The following is a 19,290-nucleotide window of genomic DNA, read 5'->3' on the forward strand; positions in this document are numbered from 1 at the left end:
TCTATAATATCCTCTGGCATTGAGAGGTTGCTAGGCAAACAATTGAAGCACGTACAATAAAATGCCCTGTGAGTAAATCTGCATGATTAGATTTCATTTAAATATCCACAAATGGCCATATTTTCAGCAATAGCAGGAACAAATTTTCCTCTGTGGGACTGATCCCAGCCTTCCCTGAAGTTGGCCAGTATTAACAATCCAATAGTAGTTGATTTAATGTGGTAATAAATTCCCCATTATTTCCATTTCTGATTCAAATATAGGAATAGAAATCCAATTACCTCCTTTATCTCCAGTTTAAAACCTAGAAGTACCCTAGAAATTACGTAGTTCCATTATGCCTGAGTTTGTGCAGAAAGTGGAAAGAAAAAGAATGAACTTTGGATATTTTGGAAAGGGTCATTTAAAAGCAACTTTTCAAAATCTAGCTTATTTCTGAAATGCTTGAAACTGCATAACCTTCATTGAATTTTCTTGAAAATGTATCAGGTTTTATTGATGATGAGAATTTTTGTAGATGAAGTCTGAAAAGTTTGCTGAATGATAATTTTCTTTTTTTTTTTGTTTGAACAGCAAAACTTAGAGAGTAATCTCACCAACCTTATTAAGAGGAACACAGAACTGGAGACCCTTTTGGCCAAACTCATCCAAACCTGTCAACATGTGGAGGTGAGTTTCTTGGTATGACGTGTTTTGCATTAAAAACTACTAGCCTCACCCACTGTATTTTTCAAATGAGAATTTTCTTAAACATAAATCTCTTACAGAAATATAACCGCATAGGATAGATGAAATTGGAAGCCACTAGAACATCAGAGAATCTCACCTATTCGCGCGTGCGCCCGCCCCCCCCCCCCCCCCCACTCTTCTCTCTGCTCTCCTGGTTATATAGAGCGTTCTCAATAATGAAGATTTTTTTAATACTGGAGATTTTTAATCCACTTACAAATAACAATACCTTAGATTACTCCAATTATTCCAAATAACAACACCTCCCCCCCAATTACTGTACACTGGAATGTTGTAAAACAAGAATTACTGTCTACTTGTCTGGAGGCTTGAAATCCTACATGGAGGTATGGGTAAACAAGACTGTTGCTTCCACCCATTGCTCTCAGGGAGAACTCTTCTTTGCCTCTTTCCACCTACAGTGCTTCCAAGCAATCCTAGCCTGAGTGGCTACAACACTCAACACTCTAGTCTCTGCTACTGTTGTTAGCATTGGCATCCGAACTTTGTATCACTTGTGTCTGTATCCAAATCTCTTTCCTATCAGGACATTAGATCAGCTCCATTCTACTCCAGTAGAAACTCAACTTCAGTTTGGTTAGATCTGCAAAAATCTTATTTTCATAGGCCACATTTCAAGGTACTGGGAGTTAGGATTTGGGATATCCCTGAAAGAGGAGTGTGGGCACATGTCATATATGTAAAGTCATTGCATCCTGGTTGTCAGATTAAATTGTTAAATTGACCACAATGGCAGGGTGTTGAGACTAAGTCAAGAGTGTGTATGCCTCAGTGATAGCAACGCAAGTTGCAAGAGCTAATGTTTGTAACCTTCTACAAGAATGGATTCACTTTGGGTAATGAGCTCTCCAGAGAACATTTTGAGCATTGTTGATTAAACAACATTGTAAATAATAGTGAATATAGCTTTTTCCAATATGGCATGATAAGTTGACTATGTATTATAGGAATAAATGAATGAACAGAATGGAATGATCCTTTTGCTGTAGTTTATTTTTATTATGTAATGGTATTTGATGCTTTAGACAATAAGACATAATTGTTCCTCATCAGTTAAAAGTGTAATTATCTGTACTGTGTAGTGAAATCTTAGAAATATTTTACTGATTGGGTGATTATTTAATTCAATTTCAGACTTTTTAAAGCATTAGTGTCTGGTTTCCATTATGGCCCAAAGTGATTTCAGAACAACTGTCTTGCTTCTAATGCAATAGTACTGTGGCTTAAATATACTAATATTTTTCATCATTTAATATGATGTAAAATTACTTTTATAATCAGTCATTTCAAATGATGTCATTCAAGAAACAGGCAGATTTGATTTTCTTTATTTCAAAGAACTGGGTATTATGTTAGTTGACCTAAAACCCTTTTAAATAAAGCAGTTACTGAACTGATTGTAGCAGATTTACAATTGAACACATACATTCCTCTAGAAGTTGGTTTACTTATATTGGGGGGCCATATCTGGCTGTTTTCAGTGCTTACTCTTGACTCTATGCTCAAGGATCATACCTCATGATGTTTAGGGGATCCTTAGGCGTGTGAGGAATCAAATCTGGGTTGGCCATGTGCAAGGGGCCTATTATACCATCTCTACACAGATATATCTGAATGTAGGTTTTAAATTTTCCTGTGATCATTTATTATTCTTTGTTAAAGTATCATGCCAGTTACTCTGTTGATTTTGCTTATATAGAGTGTCCTCTGTGTGTTACACCATGTGTGTGTGTTACAAAGTACATTACCCAGTGTTGCTGACTGTCTTGACTAGGACAATAGAGTAAGCACTATCCAAGGTAAAGTGGATGGCTGTAGTGACTGAAAGAGAGGCATGAGCTATATACTTTGGAATTTCTGAGAACTGAGATATTTCCAACAGGAAAGGCACTGCTTGCGAGACAAGCCAAAGCATGGGAATGGAAATTGAAGAGTGTATGTACACAAAGCAAGTGGTTTGTTCTGTTGAAATAGAAAATGTGTGACAGGGAGAAGTAGGAAGCAGCTTGGGAGAGCTGGGAGCCGGGTAGGCTTTAATATCGAATCTGAACTTGATTTGATCGGAAGGTTTAGTGAGAGTTCAAGGACCCTGAAGACCTTGATAATGTTCACAGTTACAGCCAACATCACTGTATTTTTTTTCCTTTCTTTCCTTTTTTTTTAATTTTTTTGGTTTCAATTATACAATGATCACCCATCCCTTCACCAGTGCCCATTTCCCACCACCATGGATTCCAGTATCACTCCTACTCCTTATCCCCCCTATCCCACCCTTCTTCTGTGGCAGAGCATTCCCTCTTGCCTCTTTTGCAAACCACAACACCCAATAAGAGAGCGCGACATCACTGTTTTTAGGAAGTGGTATTTCTGACAGAAAATATTGTGTCTGTCAAGTTTCAACTGATTACCCATGCAAGGGGAAACATCACGATGCTAGTAAAATCCAGAGGTATATTAGTCACCAGGATGGTTGGCTGAAATCGATGCAGGGGTCAAGAATCTCCTGGGTCACATCCTAGGTTCTTAGACTCTATTTCTTCCTTTTCCTCTTCCTGAAGGTGTCCTTGACTCTGGCTCTGAGTGTTCCTGGGGAAAATACTCCCCATGCCAGCTGGAGCTTTCAAAAAACTCCAAGCAGAGAGGCAACTCTCAATTGTTAGACATTAAACCAACGAATTCCCACGGACTCCTGAGGAAATGCCACATCCTTAGAAGCCCACACCTCCTTCCTGGGATTCACTTCTGCTTCTCTCTAGAATGAAAAGAGTTTGAAGGTCCTCCATGCCTTATCCATTGTTTTCACAACTTGTTTTTTAAAGGAAGGTCAGTGAATGAACTGGCTTTTTGATAGTAAGTGGCAAATCTCTTTTAAAACTAGAGAATGGAGACACCCGCAGACTTAGAGGTTTTGCAAGGACAACTCCAGGTTTACTCCTAAATAATATTTGTGGCATTTGGGATTCTGAAAAATGAGTATGTTTTGTTATCTTCAGAAAAGGAGTACAGTTGAAAATTCCCTCTGGGATGAGTTTGTAGCAACTTGTTGTGTAGGCCTAAGAGAAATGACCAAAATTTGTGTCAGCTGCAGAGCTTGATGTTTCTTAGTCTAATTCAAATATTTGTCTTCAGCATGCTGTCCACTACCCAAATTTTTTCTTTAAAAAATCAATGGACCTCATTTATTAATAAGATGGATACTGAGAATCACTGGTGAATCTAAAAATCACACACCTTCTGTGAATTAAGAACATTCCCAAACCATGCAATGGATGTTCATCTGGGGAATCATAAGTCATCAATAAGATAGTAAAGAAAAACTGGGAAAGAATGACCTAGTCCCAGAGTGGTTCAGAGAAGCTAAAAGTTCAACTGAACTCCTGTCTTGGATAAGTTTCTCCAAGAACCTGCTCTGATCCAGCTTCTTCCTCAAAGGCCTGGCGTTGGTTCCTGGAATTATGTTGCCTGTTTTGAGTCACTTTCGTTTTTGTTTTTGGACCCTACCCAGAGGTGCTCATGTTATTCTCCTGGCTCACTGTTCAGGGGTCACTGCTAGTGATGCTTGGGGGACCATGCAGTGCCAGGGGTCGAATCCAGGGCCCTTGCAGGCAAACCCTTGCTCCAGCCCTTTGAGCTATCTTTCTTTCCCCATAATCACTTTCAAAGCTCCCTTTAGAATTTTTAATGGAAAGTTTCTCTCGTACTGATAATCTTAGAGTCTTTGGGAATTAGATTTCACTTTGTAGTTCTCTAAATGGGGAATGAAAGGAGTGATGTAGCTTGTAATAAATGGCAAATATTGATTTGGCAACACAGATGACTTTCTCTGTCATTCCCTATGTCCTGAAAATGTTGAATTATAAACTTTCAAATAAAGGAAAATGTGCTGGGTTAAAAGAAAGATGAACTCTTAAGTTTAAATTAATTTTGTTGTGCAGTTTTATGGCTAAGGTCTCTTTCTATGGAAACACCCATCCCTCCACCAATGTAAATTTCCCACCACCAATATCCCTCGTATCCCTCCTGCCACAGCTGCCAACCCCCCACCCAAGGCAGGCACTTTTTTTCTTTGTCTGTCTGTATCTCTCTCTCTCTCTCTCTCTCTCTCTCTCTCTGATTTTGGGCATTATGTTTTGCAATACAGATACTGAGAGGATATCATGTTTCATACTTTTATCCCCTTTCAGAATACATCTCCTATCCAGAGTGAGCACTTTCAACCATCATTGTCCTACTGATAGCTTCTCTATCCCAAATGCCCTTTCAGACCTTGAGGGAGGCTTCCTACTGTGGACCATTCGTGCTGGCCCTTGCTTCTACTATCCTTGGATTAATCTCATACTATGTTTTTTTTATATCCCACAAATAAGTGCCGTCATTCTATGTCTGTCCTTCTCCTTCACTCAGCATTATACTCTCCATGTCCATCAATTTATAAGCAGATTTCATGACTTGATCTTTTCTAACACCTGTATAGTATTCCATTGTGTAGATGTACCAGAGTTTCTTTAACTTTTCTGTTCTTGGGCACTTGGATTGTTAGCAGATTCTGGCCACTGTGAACAGTGCTGCAATGAACGTACAAGTGCAGATGTTATTTCTTCTGTGTGTTTTTGCACCCCTTGGGTATAGTCCCAAAAGTGGTATTTCTTGGTCATATGGAAGCTCAATTTCTAATTTTTTGAGGAATGCCCAGTCTTTACAAAAAGATTGGACCACTTGGCTTTCACACCAACAATGAATAAGATTTCCTTTCTCCTCTAACCTGCACCAGCACTGGTTGTTCTTGTTCTTTTTAATGTGTCCCAGTCTCTGTGGAGTAAGGTTATTTCTCTTTGTTGTTTTGATTTGTATCTTTCTGCTGATGACTGATGTAGAGCATTTTTTCATGTTCCTTTTGTCATTTGTATTTCTTCTTTGAGGAAGTTTCTCTTAATTTTTTCTCCCCATTTTTATGGGTCTGGAGGGTTTTTTCTTAAAAAGTTCTACCTAAATACTTTGGATATTGACCCTCTATCTGATGTGTATTGGGTAAATAATTTTTCCTGTTCTGTGGGCTGTCTCTGTATCTTGGTCATTGTTTCTTTTGAGGGGCAGAATCTTCTTAGCTTAATGTAGTCCCATTGTTTATTTTTGCTTTACTTGTTTGGTCAGTAACACCTTCAATGTCATGGAGGATTCCACCTAAGTTTTCCTCCATGTACCTTATGGATTAAGGTCTGATATTGAGGTCTTTAAATCCATTTTGATCTGACTTTTGTGTCTGACATTAGACAGAGGTCTGTGTATTTTTTTTTCACGTACCTCTCCAGTTTTCCCATCACTTTTTGTTGAAGAGGCTTTTCCTTGCTCCACTGTCAAAGATTAAGTCATCATATATTTAAGGGTCTCTGTCAGTATATTCAACTCTATTTCATTGGTGTGCAGGTCTGTCTCTTCCATTCCATGCTCTTTCAATTAATACTGCTTTGTAGTATAGTTTGAAGTTGGGGAAGGTGGTACTTCCCGTTTTCTTTTATCCAAGAATTGCTTTAGCTATTTCTGGGGGGGGGGTTATTGTTCAATATGAATTTTGTTTTGTCTATTTCTTTTTGAAGAAAGTCATGTGTGTTTTTATAAGGACTGCACTGAATGTGTACAATAGTTTGGGAAGTATTGCCATTTTGATGACGTTAAACCTTCTGTTCCATTAGCGGGGTATTCACCATTTCCCCATGTCCCCTTTTATTTCTTGAAGCAGCGTTTTGTAGTTTTCACCTCTGTAGTTAAGCTGATTCGAAGTACTTGATTTTTTTTAAAAATATCTTTTCTCTTTCATTATTTGTATATTGGAAAGTCATGAACTTTTAAGTATTGATTTTGTAACCTGCCACTTTACTATACTATACTATTGTTTCTAGGAGCTTTGTTATAGAATCTTGAGGATTTTCTAAGTATAATATCATGTCATCTGCAAATAATGGTAGCTTGACTTCTTCCTTTCCTATCTAGATGCCCTTGATATCTTTTTCTTGCCTAACCACTATGGCATGTACTTCCAGTATTATATTGAAGAGTAGTGAGAGTGGGCAACCTTGTCTTGTCCCTGATCTTAGGGGGAAGTCTTTTAATTTTAATTTTCCCCCATTGAGAGTAATGCATACTGTGGGCTTGTGGTAGATGGTTTTAACTATTCTGTGGGAAGTTCTTTCAACTCCCATTTTCTTGAGAGTTTTTTTTTCATCATAATTGGGTTCTGGTTCTTGTCAAATGCTTTCTCTGCATCTATTGGTGTTATCAGATGGTTTTAATCTTTTATTGATATGGTATATTATGTTAATTGACTTGCGAGTGTTCAACCATCCTTGCATCCTTGGGATGAATCCTACTTGATCATGTTGTATGATCTTTTTGATTCGTTATTAGATTCTATTTGTCAGTATTTTGTTGAGGATCTTTGTGTCTGTCTCCCATCAGGGATATTGGCCTATAATTATCTTTTGTTGTGGTGTCTCTGATTTTGGTATCAGGGTTATATCTGCCTCATAGTAACTGTTTGGAAGTGTTTCTGTTTCTTAAGTTTTCTGGAATAGCTTGAACAGGACTGGGAGTAGGTCCTCTTTAAAGGTTTGGAAGAATTCATTAGTGAATCTATCTGGTCTGGGGCTTTTCTTTTGGGGGAGACTTTTGATTCAGTTTCTTCAATAGTGATTGGTCTGTCCAGGTATTCCAAATCTTCTTGGGTTAGCCTTGGGAGATTATTGGAGTCCAGGAATTTATCCATTTCTTCGAGGTTCTCTTGTTTCATGACATAAAGATTCTCAAAGTAATCTCTGATGATCCTTTGCATTTCTGTGGTTTATGTTGTAATATCCCCTCTTTAATTCTGATTCTGTTTATTAGGGTTCTTCTCTCTTTCTTTGTAAGTCTTGCTAGTGGTTTATCGATCTTGTTTATTTTCTCAAAGAACCAGCTCTTGCGTTCATTGATCTTTTGGACTGTGTTTTGGGCCTCCATCTCATTAATTTCTGTTCAACGTTTTATTATTTCCTTCCTCCTGCCTAGTTTGGGCTCCTTTTGTTGGTCATTTTCCAAGATCTTAAACTGTGAGATTAAATTACTTATGTGGGCTCACTCTTCCTTCCTGAGAAATGCTTGCAGATCTATAAGGTTTCCTCTTAACGCTGCTTTTGCCATGTCTCATAAGTTCTCATAATTCACGTCTTCATTCTCATTTGTTTCAAGGAATCTTTTGATTTTCTCTTTGATTTCCATTCTAAGCCACTTGTTGTTCAGTAGTGAGCTGTTTTATTTCCAGGTATTTATGATTCACTTCTATTGTCAGTGTGTTATGGTCTGAAAAGATCATTGATATAGCTTCTATTCTCTCAATTTTATGAAGATACATTTTGTGGTCCAGCATGTGGTCTATCTTGAAGATTGCCCCATGAGTACTGGAGATGAATATATATTCAGCTTTTGGGGGATGAAATGTCGTGTGTGTGTGTGTGTGTGTGTTAAAACCGCTCTCCTTTTTTTTCTTCAAATAAATTGTGTCCTTCTTCAGCTTTAGCCTGGTTGATCTATTGGGAGGTTACAAAACAGTGTTGAAATCTCCAACTATTATTGTGTTGCTATCAATGTCTTTCTTCAAGATTATTACCAGTTGTCTTAAGGATTTTGATGATCCCTCAGTAGGTGCATATACATTTGGGAATGTGAGTTCTTCCTGATGTATAGATCCCTTGATCAATAAGAAATAACCTTCAGTATCTCTTGTAACCTTTTTCCGTCTGAAGTCTATGTTGTCTGATACTAGTATGGCCACATTAGGTCTTTTGAGGGAGTTGTTTGCTTGTAGAATTGTTTTTCAGCTTTTGGCTTTGAGTGCGTGTTTGCTCTGACTGTTCAGATGTGTTTCTTGCAGGCAGCAGAATGTTGGGTTTAAATTTTGCATCTATCCTGCCACTCTGACTTTTTTAATTGGTATGCTTTGCCCATTGGCATTGAGAGAGATTATTGTTATGGGGTTTTGTCCCATATTTCTGCAAAAGTTTGGGGGTGTTTGAGGGGCTTTTTTGTCTTAAAGTAGCCCATTTAGATTTTCCTGTAACCATGGTTTTGAATTTGTTTTGGTCTTGAGTTGTTTGTCTTTGAACCTGTGTATTGTTTCTTCATGTATAAATGAGAGTGTTTCTGGGTAAACTATTCTTGGTGAGGCATTCCTTTCATTGAGGTTTTCCCACTATATCTACCCTTGCTACTGCTGTAGCAAGTCTGCTGTAAATCTTAAGGATGATCCTTCCTTCTTTGATCTTGCTGCTTTCAGTATTCTATCTCTACCTTTGGTTTTTGTCATTCTGATTAGGATGTTTCTTGGAGGATTTTTATTTGGATTCCTTTTAGCTGGTGCTCTTCAGCTCTGGGAATGTCTCATCAATGATGTTTTTGACGATTTCTTCTTCATCAGGGTTTTCTTCCCACCCCTCTGGCACTCCAATTATTTTTTGTTATTTCTCTTGGCTGAGCTGGAGCGATAGCACATCGGGTAAGGCGTTTGCCTTGCACACAGCCAACATGGCTGACCCGAGTTCGATTCCTCCGCTCCTCTCGGAGAGCCTGGCAAGCTACCAAGAGTATCTCTCCCGCACGGCAAAGCCTGGCAAGCTACCCATGATGTATTCGATATGCCAAACACAGTAACAACAAGTCTCACGATGGAGATGTTACTGGGCCCACTTGAGCAAATTGATGAATAACGGGAGGACTGTGATCTCTCTCTATGATCGCCTCTTGGCTTTATCCCAATTTTCTCTTGGTATCTGTTGGTTTATTTTGAGACTCTTTTCCATCTTCTGCTATTGTCTGGAGATTTTCTGCACTTCATCTTGGAGCTCACTGATTCTGTCCTCAGCAGTTGTTACTCTGCTGCCTTCCTGTGAGGTTTTCATTTCACTTAGCAAGTTTTTCAACTCTGTCATTTCTTCTTGTATTTTCCTTATTTCTGCTCTCATATCCTCTTATATTTTATTGGCAGTGTGTTCCATTGCTTCTTTGAGCTCCTTATACATTCTTAACTGCTCCATTCTAAATTTCTTATCCGAGAGGTTATAAAGTTCATTATTACTGTTTGGTTTATCTGGGCTAGAGACTTCACTCACTAAGCCCGGTGAGTTTCTGTACTGTTTTACCATTGTGACCTTTGTAGTTTGGAGTTGTTTGTTGTGTGTTGTTTTGTAGTTTGCCTCTACAGTTACGTTGTTTTTGTATGTTACAGTGAGTTACAGAGAGGTGTAGAAATGTGAGGCCTGGGTTCACTGGTACCTCTAATACAGGTTATAGTTGAAGTAGCTTTGCGTGGACGCTAGAGCATTTAAGTGATTTGGGGTTAGATATTTTGAAAGAACATCATGAAGGGTAGTTCGGGGGCAAAATGCTGAGGGTCCAGGCTTACTTTTGTTTGGAGACTGGACTTCAGGCTGGCTGAGGGTGAAGAGCCCACTGCATCCACACACCTGAGTTTAAGATGTTAGATGGATGGGTGATAGGGGGATGGATACCCCCTAGTTTTATATTATGCCCCTTATGATTTACATGATTTGTCCTGTAACCCCCTTGGAATATCCTGAGGGCCCACAGGAGGCCATAGGGCCCATGATTAAGAAATGCTGGTCTTGAGACATTAGGTGAACTTTAGCATCTGAACCCAAGCAGTGCCATGGGTGTCTAGTGGGCAACTGTCCAGGCTGTCTATTAGATTAGGGCCCATTCGTGAGCTGCTGAGACCCATGGTAGATGTCCAAAGTCATAATCCTTTGTGACTTGCAAATAATGGTCATGTCCACCCCCTCACCCTCCCTTTTCAGCCCCTCTGAGAATGTTCTCAAGGTCTGAAGTGAGACTCTAGGCCTCATTAAAGCATACCAGGCAATGTATAGCATCCGTTTCTCTCGTCAACAGTGCTAAAGTGACAATAAGGTACCAGAGATAAGGTATTGTGCCATGGAGCACATACTTAGCATGTATGAGGCCCTGGGTTCAATCCCTTACCACAGGGCCCCCTGGAAATTGCTGGCAGCCCCCAAGCATCACTGGATGTGGTCACCAAAAATGACACTAATGTGATAGTGCAAATACAGTTGCCTTTAGAAGCTGGACAGTGTTACACCACCACAGTAAAGGTTGAGTGCCAAGTTCAAATCTTAGGATTCTTAAAACAAAGGAAAAGCAAACATCTCAGGTGCACTGTACTTCATCTTCCTGTAAAGACCAATTTTTTTATTCTACATGTGTATAATGGCTGTGTATCCAGTGTATTTCACTGACTTCACTAAACGTGGCAGCTTATGAAGTCAAATTATCTCCATGTTAAATTGAGCTGTTTATTAAAGTAGTTTCCAGTACATACTTGAATGTCTCTTCTAAGGTTCAATACTCTTGCATTAAAAGCTGACTCATAAAGGCCACTGGATCCTATTACCTCTGTGAGGAATAATGAGATGATATCAAAAGAAAATCTTCCAGCATTTTGAAATTACTTTCAGAGTGATATTTCCAAGTCTCACCTTGATATTATTTTAAAGCATGACCAAGCACCTTTCTTCTTGTGCCTTTTCAGTTTGAATGGCATGACCTATTGGATCATATTCAGAATCTTACCATGTGACTTGGATTATATATATGATATAAATAAGCATGGTATTTTATCTGTACTTCTGAGGATAGTCCCTCTAATACATAATGGTCCTTTTTAGGGAGAACGGGGATTGGACTGAGCAAGAGAAGTGAAGAGAGAAGTGGTTTTCGTGGTGTACTTGACTGTAGTTTCTCCACATAAACTCCTTGCCTTGAAATACTTACCTACCTGACCAAAGCAGCAGGGATGTTGCTGCCTTGACACAAAAATTTGAAAATGGTTGTGTAGCTGGAGAGAAAATACAGCAGATAGGGCCTTGCCTGTACCTGTTGTGAGTTCAATCCCTGGCATCCCTCAGGGTTTGAACTCACAATTGAACTCACAGCCAGGAGTGATTACCATCTGCAGAGCCAGGAGTGACCCCTGGTTATCACCAGGTGTGAATCAAAACTAAAAGGAAAACAAGGTTAGGACAAATTTCAAAATGGGCCCTTTTATGTATAAATTTTATTTTTTAATGGAATCACTGGGAATTACAAAGTTAGAAAGTTATTCATGGTCGAAATTTCCAGCTCCAATCCCTTCATCAGTATCCACTTCCCTCCACCAACATCCCATTTCCCACCCGACCCTCAGCCTGCCTCGATAACAGATGTTTTCTTTTTCTTTTTTCTTCCCTTTAGACACTGTGGTTTTGCTGAGAGGGTATCATGCATTTCATTTTTCCTCTCTTCAGCACCAAGTCCTCCTCCAGAGTGACGAGTTTCCTTCACTATCCCTCAGCTTCCACCTGACATGGTGGGAGTTGAATGGATCCAAGGGAAAGCATTATAATATATAATCTCCCAGGGAGAAGTCACTGCCAAAAATTGGGTCTCACTCTGCTCTTCTTCATGCCATTCAGAGACCATCTATCTTGTTGTTACTGAACCAACCTCTTTTGTTTCTGGGTCTTAATATCGAGTGTAAATGATTTCTCTCAGTAAATGGCTATAGAATTGCTTAAGACAATCAGCTGTAAATGATCTCCATATAAGATTATTACAGATTATGAGAGAAATGAACGCTTCATCCTTTACCTTCATTCCACTGGCTTCTATTTTTAATTGCTCAATATTGTAGGGAAAACGAAAGAGCTTTGTTCTAATTTTCAGACTGCAAAGCAAAATAATTGAGTCATGCATATAAATGTTCATTAACAAGAGCTCAATTGTAGCACTGGTTATTTTTACATGAGGCAAAAATATGAATTTTTAAATTCAGCGATTCAACAAGCTTGAGGCTACCACAGAATGTAAAAGACTCAGTGAGGAGTGACACAAATAAAGATTTTTACGACCAGGTGAGGTCACTCCCAGCCTAGGAATTTATGGCAGCACTTTAACTGTGCTTTTACAAGGATTTGCACTAGTTGGAACATCAGGTTTACACATATCTATGGTGATAGTAGCCTCGTTCTCTGATGAGGCCTAGACCGAACTGGGCTATACTGAGTTCAAGGAAGCCTTTCATCTATTCACATATGACTTGGAAAGATGGTGTACTGTCCATCATTGCAGATATTAGACATAAACTGTACTGCAGGGAAAGGAAAAGTGGTCGTGCTTAGTTAAATGTAACAAAAACAATGATTTTGTGACAGGTTCCTTCTATTGTAGCCTGATTTAATGATCTTAGTAGCCTGTTGAGGTCAGTGTCATTCATATGCCTGTAGAAATGTGACTGGAAGTCAGTCTTTTCTTTTTTTTTCTTTTTGGGTCATATCCCACGATGCACAGGGGTTACTCCTGGTTCTGCACTCAGGAATTACCCCTAGTTTTGCTCAAGGGGCCATACGGGATGCTGGGGTTGGATGAACTCGGGTTGGCTGTGTGCAAGGCAAACGCCCTAGCAACTGTGCTATTGCTCCAGCCCCTGGAAGTCAGTCTTAAGAATTTGGAACAATGTTAAGTAGCCAAGTGTCAAAATATAAATCATTCCTGATTTTTCTTTTTTTTTAAATTTAATTTTATTTTTATAAAGTTGTTCACAGTAGATCATTACAGATAATATTCGAACACCAATCGCACCATCGTGCACCTTCCTACCACCATAAGAGGAAAGTGTGTGAAGATTGTTGTATTTCATAATGGAGCCATTTGGGTTCTTGTATAAGAGATTAATAACATATATCTTAAACCCAAACAAATGCTCACTACTTTTGGTATATAAGAATATAAGAGGTTGCGCCGCTGCATTTGTGGCCACATGCCCAGGATGTTCTGTGTCACTCTTTTCCAGAAGTTTTATTTCATAGTCTCTGGATCTTCGCCTTTGATGAGATTACATTACGCCAGGGGCAGTTTGTGGGTGTGACTGCCAAGTTACTGGAAAACTAGGGGGGCTGTGTGGGAGGAGGCCCAATCCTGTTCCAAGCAAGCTTGGAGATCTCAGTCACCGGTCCTGCATACTTGGGTTTTTCTGCAGGTTCCCCCATGCCTATGGAGAGTGGCCTTGAGCATGGCTGTGCAGTTGGGTTCTGGAGATTTTCGGCTGCTGGGGTTCTATTGAAATGGGGAGGGAAAATCAACCCACCCCCCTTCATAGTTGCCCCCGTGAAGAAGATTCCTGAGTTTTTCATGCAGATAACATTGCCTGTCGGTTCATGGTTGTATTTTATTCCTTTGTCTTTAATTGAAAGCTGATGTAAAAAGTTTAGCTTACATCATCAATTGGAGGGGGAACAGAGAAGGCACTGGGGGTTGAGCCTGGGCTTTGTGCAAGCAGGCATGTTCTCTACCCTTTGAGTCACATCCCTCAGCTTCGTTGAAATTATCTACTAGCTTTATTTAATAATTGAGGTTCAGGGGCTGGAGTGATAGCACAGTGGGTAGGGCGTTTGCCTTGCATGTGGCCAACCCAGGTTCGATTCCCAGCATCCCATATGGTTCACCGAGCACTGCCAGGAGTAATACCTGAGTGTATGAACCAGGAGTAATCCCTGTGCATCACCGAGTGTGACCCAAAAAGAAAAAAAAATATTGAGGTTCATTCCCAAGAAGTCAGAGAATAGTTCTATAAAGATGAAGAAGGTGATTACCTTGCATGCAGCTGACCTGGGTTCAATCCTGATATCCCAAATTGTCCCCTTAGCTCTGCCAGGAGTGGTCCCTGAGGACAGTCTCTTGAGAAATCTCTGAGAACTTCCAGGTTTGGTTGAAAAACAAAACAAAACAAAAAGAATGAGGACCTAATTAACATCCAACATACACCGAATCAAATTTTGTATCTCAATTTAGAAATGTTGGATTTGAGAGATTATGACTGACATACTACCAAAATTTTACAGGTTAGCTTTGAGATTACAATGCAAAACACCGAATTTGTTTAGATCTGTGTTTATAAGATGAAAGTGTAAAGTAATTAAGACTCAACCCAGTATTGAAATGTTCAAGAGAACTTGAATTTCACTATTTGTAAGTTTCATTTATTTTAATTTCTAGGAACCACTTAAATACTTGGAATGGTTTAACTTGGTAGAGTTTTAATTTTACTTTGCTACTTATTTAAAGTATTTATAAAGTAAATTGAAATTTACCTTTATAATTAAGTTAAAATGTTTCAAGAATTTGGTGATTTAAAAACTGAGTAATGATTTCCTACGGGGCTGAGAATTGTTTGGTAGAGGGACTAGAGGGTACATTGTGGGGGTGATAGTAAGGTTTTATATCTTGATAAGCTTTTAGTTATAAGGGTTATTAAAATTCATGAAATTGTTCCTTAAGAGTTATGCATCTCCTGTGGCCCGGAGCGATAGTACTGCAAGTAAAGCATTTACCTTGCATGTGGCCTAACTGGATTCAATCCCCAGCACCCCATATGGTTCCCCAAGCCTGCCAGGAGTGATCCTTGATTGCAGAGTCAGGAGTAAGTCATGAATACTGTCAGGTGTGACCCACCAGCCCCTCCCCACCAAAAGAACTATGCATTTCCCTTCATGTAGTGCCTCAGTTGAAAGATATGTACAAGAACTTAGCCAGCTAATTTATAAGTGGAAATGAGTCTTGAACTTGAGTTCATTGAACGTTGATTTGAGCACTCCTGAGAGTGATTATTCTTAGCTTTATACAATTTTTGTATTTATGAATATGTCAATGAGATAATTTGAACTTAAAAACTGAAAGGAAATGCTGCAGTGAATTGTGAATGATAAAGTAGTTCTTGAACAACAGTCCTCACGGAAAGTGCTTGTCTGTTTCCTCTTCTGGTCGCTGGGGTCCTGTGAAGCAGGATAATATCTTCTGCTTTTCACATACAGCACATATATCTGTGAATGCGAGGATGGAGCTCCCCAAGAAACATCAAACTGACTTCTCCCTCTGTCCCAGGACCATTCGCATAAATGTCAGATAAATTCTCATCCAGATGGACACATTCTCATCCAGGATTGTCTTCAGAGAAGATTTACACAGGACAGAGTTTCTTTGCTGGCAGATCTTAGCAGCCCCTGAACCCTGGACTCCAGCAGAATAGACAGCACATGGGGAGCTGCTTTGACTCTGCCACTGGACCTGGGCTCAGAGGGTGAGCAAGGCAGAGGGAAGTCAGGATGAGTGACCTTTCCACTGGGACATCACTGAACCCTTGAGAGGGGTTATAGGCCTCCCCCTTCCCCTTTGATTCTCTTGGATACCTTTTCTATTCCTTCTGTTTCATAAGAGATGGAATGGCCAGTGGCCATCCAGATCAGATTCCTCTGAGGCCAATGCATATGCACAAACACACACATACATACATACACTCACACTCACATGCTCTCACTTTCACGTGCACACACGCACTCTTTAACACTCTCACTCAATAGAACATGCACACACACAGAAGACCTCAGCATCTGACTGACATCAGAATCCCCTGACCTTTCCTTCTCTCTTCCAGTCCAGCTTAGATTTCCTTTCCAGTGTTTTTTCAAGAAAGGCACAGTGCTCTTTTCTCTCTCTCTCTCTCATTCCCCTCATCTGTCCTTTGAACTTTCACCTGCCCCGTGGACACATCTGTAAAAGAAACCTCTGAGAGCCTGGAACTTGCAGGCCCACAAGGTCCATTGGAAGGTAACATCTAGGACATTGTCCCCCGTAGCTAACTCTCCCCATTCATCCTTTTGCCCTAGGGGGGGAGCCAAGGGTGTGATCAGCTCTAGCCAGTGCCTTCTAATTCTGTGGCTTTCAACCGCCAGTCTGAGGACCCCTTCTATTCCACCTGAGGGAAAATATGGAAAACTACTTTTCTTATCCCAGTGGGGCATGTGACAACAGTCACTGAGACATGACTAGCTCTGGTGCTTCTTTCTCTGCTTCCAGATAAACAGGTCAAGACATGTGCTCATTGTAGTCTGCACACCATACATCGTCGAAATGAACTCGCAACTCCCCCACTGCCCTCCCAGCACTCCTTGCCCGTCTTCCTCACCCCTGTATTTTCCAACTCCTTTCTTGCTCACTGTGATCTCCAAGACCTAGTCCTCCTTCCATATGTAGCAGTAAAATTTTCCCACTTCTTCCCACTTGGCACATTTCTGAAATCCTCTAGAGCCCCACTGTCTAGTGGAAATATAGTGGGAGCCACATGGGTAGTTTCAAATCTCCAAGTAAGCACAGTTTTTCAAAAAGTACCAAAGCAGATAGGTCAAGTTCATTTAAGTAGTTCATTTTATTTGACCCAATGTATTCAAAACATGATCATTTCAGTGTGTCATTTTTGTAAAAATGATCACCATCTGCATTGCAATTGAGACTAGCTGCATTTCAGGTGCTCCAAACCCACACGTGGCTTATGGTTGCCATATTGGACCACACAATTCCAGACCTTCAGTAGCACTTGGTTTGGCAGTTAATTATGTATGCATTTGACATGTTCACTAACTGCTATCTAGTGACATTATTCTCTCTAGAGGACGAAGTTCTTTTTTCAACCACAGGGCCTAGAGGCTTGCCCTGTACAATGTGTGTACCCAAGAAATTCATATTATTACTTTGTGTTTCATCAAGTGTACATCTGCCCCTTCCTCCTTCGTGGGGAAGTAAGTGCATCATTATTTCCTCTCACTACTACCCCTTTACCGGAGGCTGGAGCGATAGCACAGAGGGTAGGGCGTTCGCCTTACAAGCAGCCAACATGGCCGACCCGAGTTCGATTCCTCCGCCCCTCTCGGAGAGCCCGGCAAGCTACCGAGAGTATTCGATATGCCAGACACAGTAACAACAAAGTCTCCAATGGAGACGTTACTGGGCCCGCTCGAGCAAATCGACGATCAACGGGAGGGCCTTTACTTTACTTTACTTTTACTACCCCTAAGCTGCTAAGACATTTGCAAAGGCACATGGAAAATAGTAAAATTAGAGAGATAAACTTGTATCTGGGAAGCATGAATGGCATTGAACGTTTCGTTTGCTTACTGGATCTTAGTAAGTGCTGAATAAAAGTGTGTCGCTCTTGAAGCATACCAAAGAGCCGCTGTCCTAAAGGAAGGTTCTGTCCCTCCTGTCTCTGCCAGATCCTCCATCTAATCTTGACAAAAGAATGGAAACCCAGGTAAACACTGGCCACAAAGGACCGGATAAAAGAGCTCGTGCAGATGCTAACGTGGAGTGAGACTCTGGTACTGCCACAAAGGACTGCTTTCATTTTTGCCAAAGAACAGATCTTTCCTTCTGTTTTTCATGAAATGGCCTTAAACAATTTCTCTTGTTTGTGGTCTCAAAAAAATGAGAAGTATGCCCATGAGGCCCGCCTGTAAGGGTTCTATTAAATAAGAAGAAAGCTTTGTTCTTCGTAATAAAATTAAAGCAAGTGATGTTTCCATTACCTGGCAGCATGCCTTCTCTCCGCCACCCCCAGCCCGACAAAATGAAGCACCATATTCTGGTGTCAGATAGAAAGGTGACAACACACATCTGTCTAGAACATCTGTCATCCTTTGTCGAGAAATACCATTTGACCTTTCAGAGAATGGAGTGGGATGGGGGTGGGGGGAGTGTTTCTTGAGTCATCTCTAACTGAAGTTTTGTAAAATTACAGTTCTGCTGCAGAAAACTATTGACACTCAGGCTTAAAACTTCAAGCCATGGTCTCAGCAAGGGAGTGCGACTTTCCTGGGAGTTGAAGTAAAGACCTAGTGTAGGTAGTGGAGTGTTTTGTTGTTATTGTTGTTGTTTTTCTTTTTGGGTCACACCCGGGGATGCTCAGGGGTTATTCTTGGCTTTGCACTCAGGAATCACTCCTGGCAGTGCTCAGGGGACCATATGGAATGCTGGGAATCGAACCCAGGTCAGCTGCATGCAAGGCAAATGCCCTACCCCACTGTAGTATCACTCCAGCCTCCGGTAATGGAGTTTGACTCACAAGGGTTCCCGTTTTTCCTTCTCCAGGCAATATTGCCTGCCATTACTCGTTTTGCACTGTTTCCAGTTAGTCACGAAGGAATGTGTGCAGGTGATTGTGGCCAGAAGTCAAGAATGACCGAGGTCAGGCTGGAAACCGGCTGTGTCCAGGTCTGCTCTGAGTCACCAGGCGTGGGAGCTGCAGGTAGATCGAGGCAGTGATAGTGATCAGGGCCTCTTGATCACAGTTCCTTTCTCTATAACTGGGTGCCTGTGTTCTCTGGCTTGGGAACTGGTAGCTGACCCTCTTCCTGGAGGCTTTTTGTCACCCCCTTTCCTGATCTTCACACAAGTCAATTCCAGAAGGAAGTTACCAGTCACCCACTCCTCATCAGCCCCCAGCGGGGGTTAATACACCAATACCACTCTTCCTTCCCATCGTCTGGAGAGTTCCACACTGTGGCCCAGAAGGACCCACAATTTAACTAGCAAATTAATTCTTAGCTTAATTAATTGGGATTTATTTCCACTTACTTGCCCATAGTGGTCTTGGAAAGACTCTGTTCACGG

At 40.6% G+C, this 19,290-nt stretch overlaps 1 protein-coding gene across 3 annotated transcripts in view; it reads left to right on the plus strand.

Moving 5' to 3' along the window:
- Positions 1–19,290, plus strand: part of MID1 (midline 1) — a 179,600-nt gene that overhangs the window by 96,995 nt on the left and 63,315 nt on the right. For all 3 annotated transcript variants that reach the window (XM_056131273.1, XM_056131272.1, XM_056131274.1), the window contains exon 3: positions 574–669. In XM_056131273.1, coding sequence (XP_055987248.1) covers positions 574–669 — 96 coding nt within the window. The remainder of the gene's footprint in view (positions 1–573; positions 670–19,290) is intronic.

This window comes from Sorex fumeus, unplaced genomic scaffold (assembly GCF_029834395.1).
Source record: "Sorex fumeus unplaced genomic scaffold, SorFum_2.1 ptg000086l, whole genome shotgun sequence".
In the NCBI taxonomy this organism is placed as follows: domain Eukaryota; kingdom Metazoa; phylum Chordata; class Mammalia; order Eulipotyphla; family Soricidae; genus Sorex; species Sorex fumeus.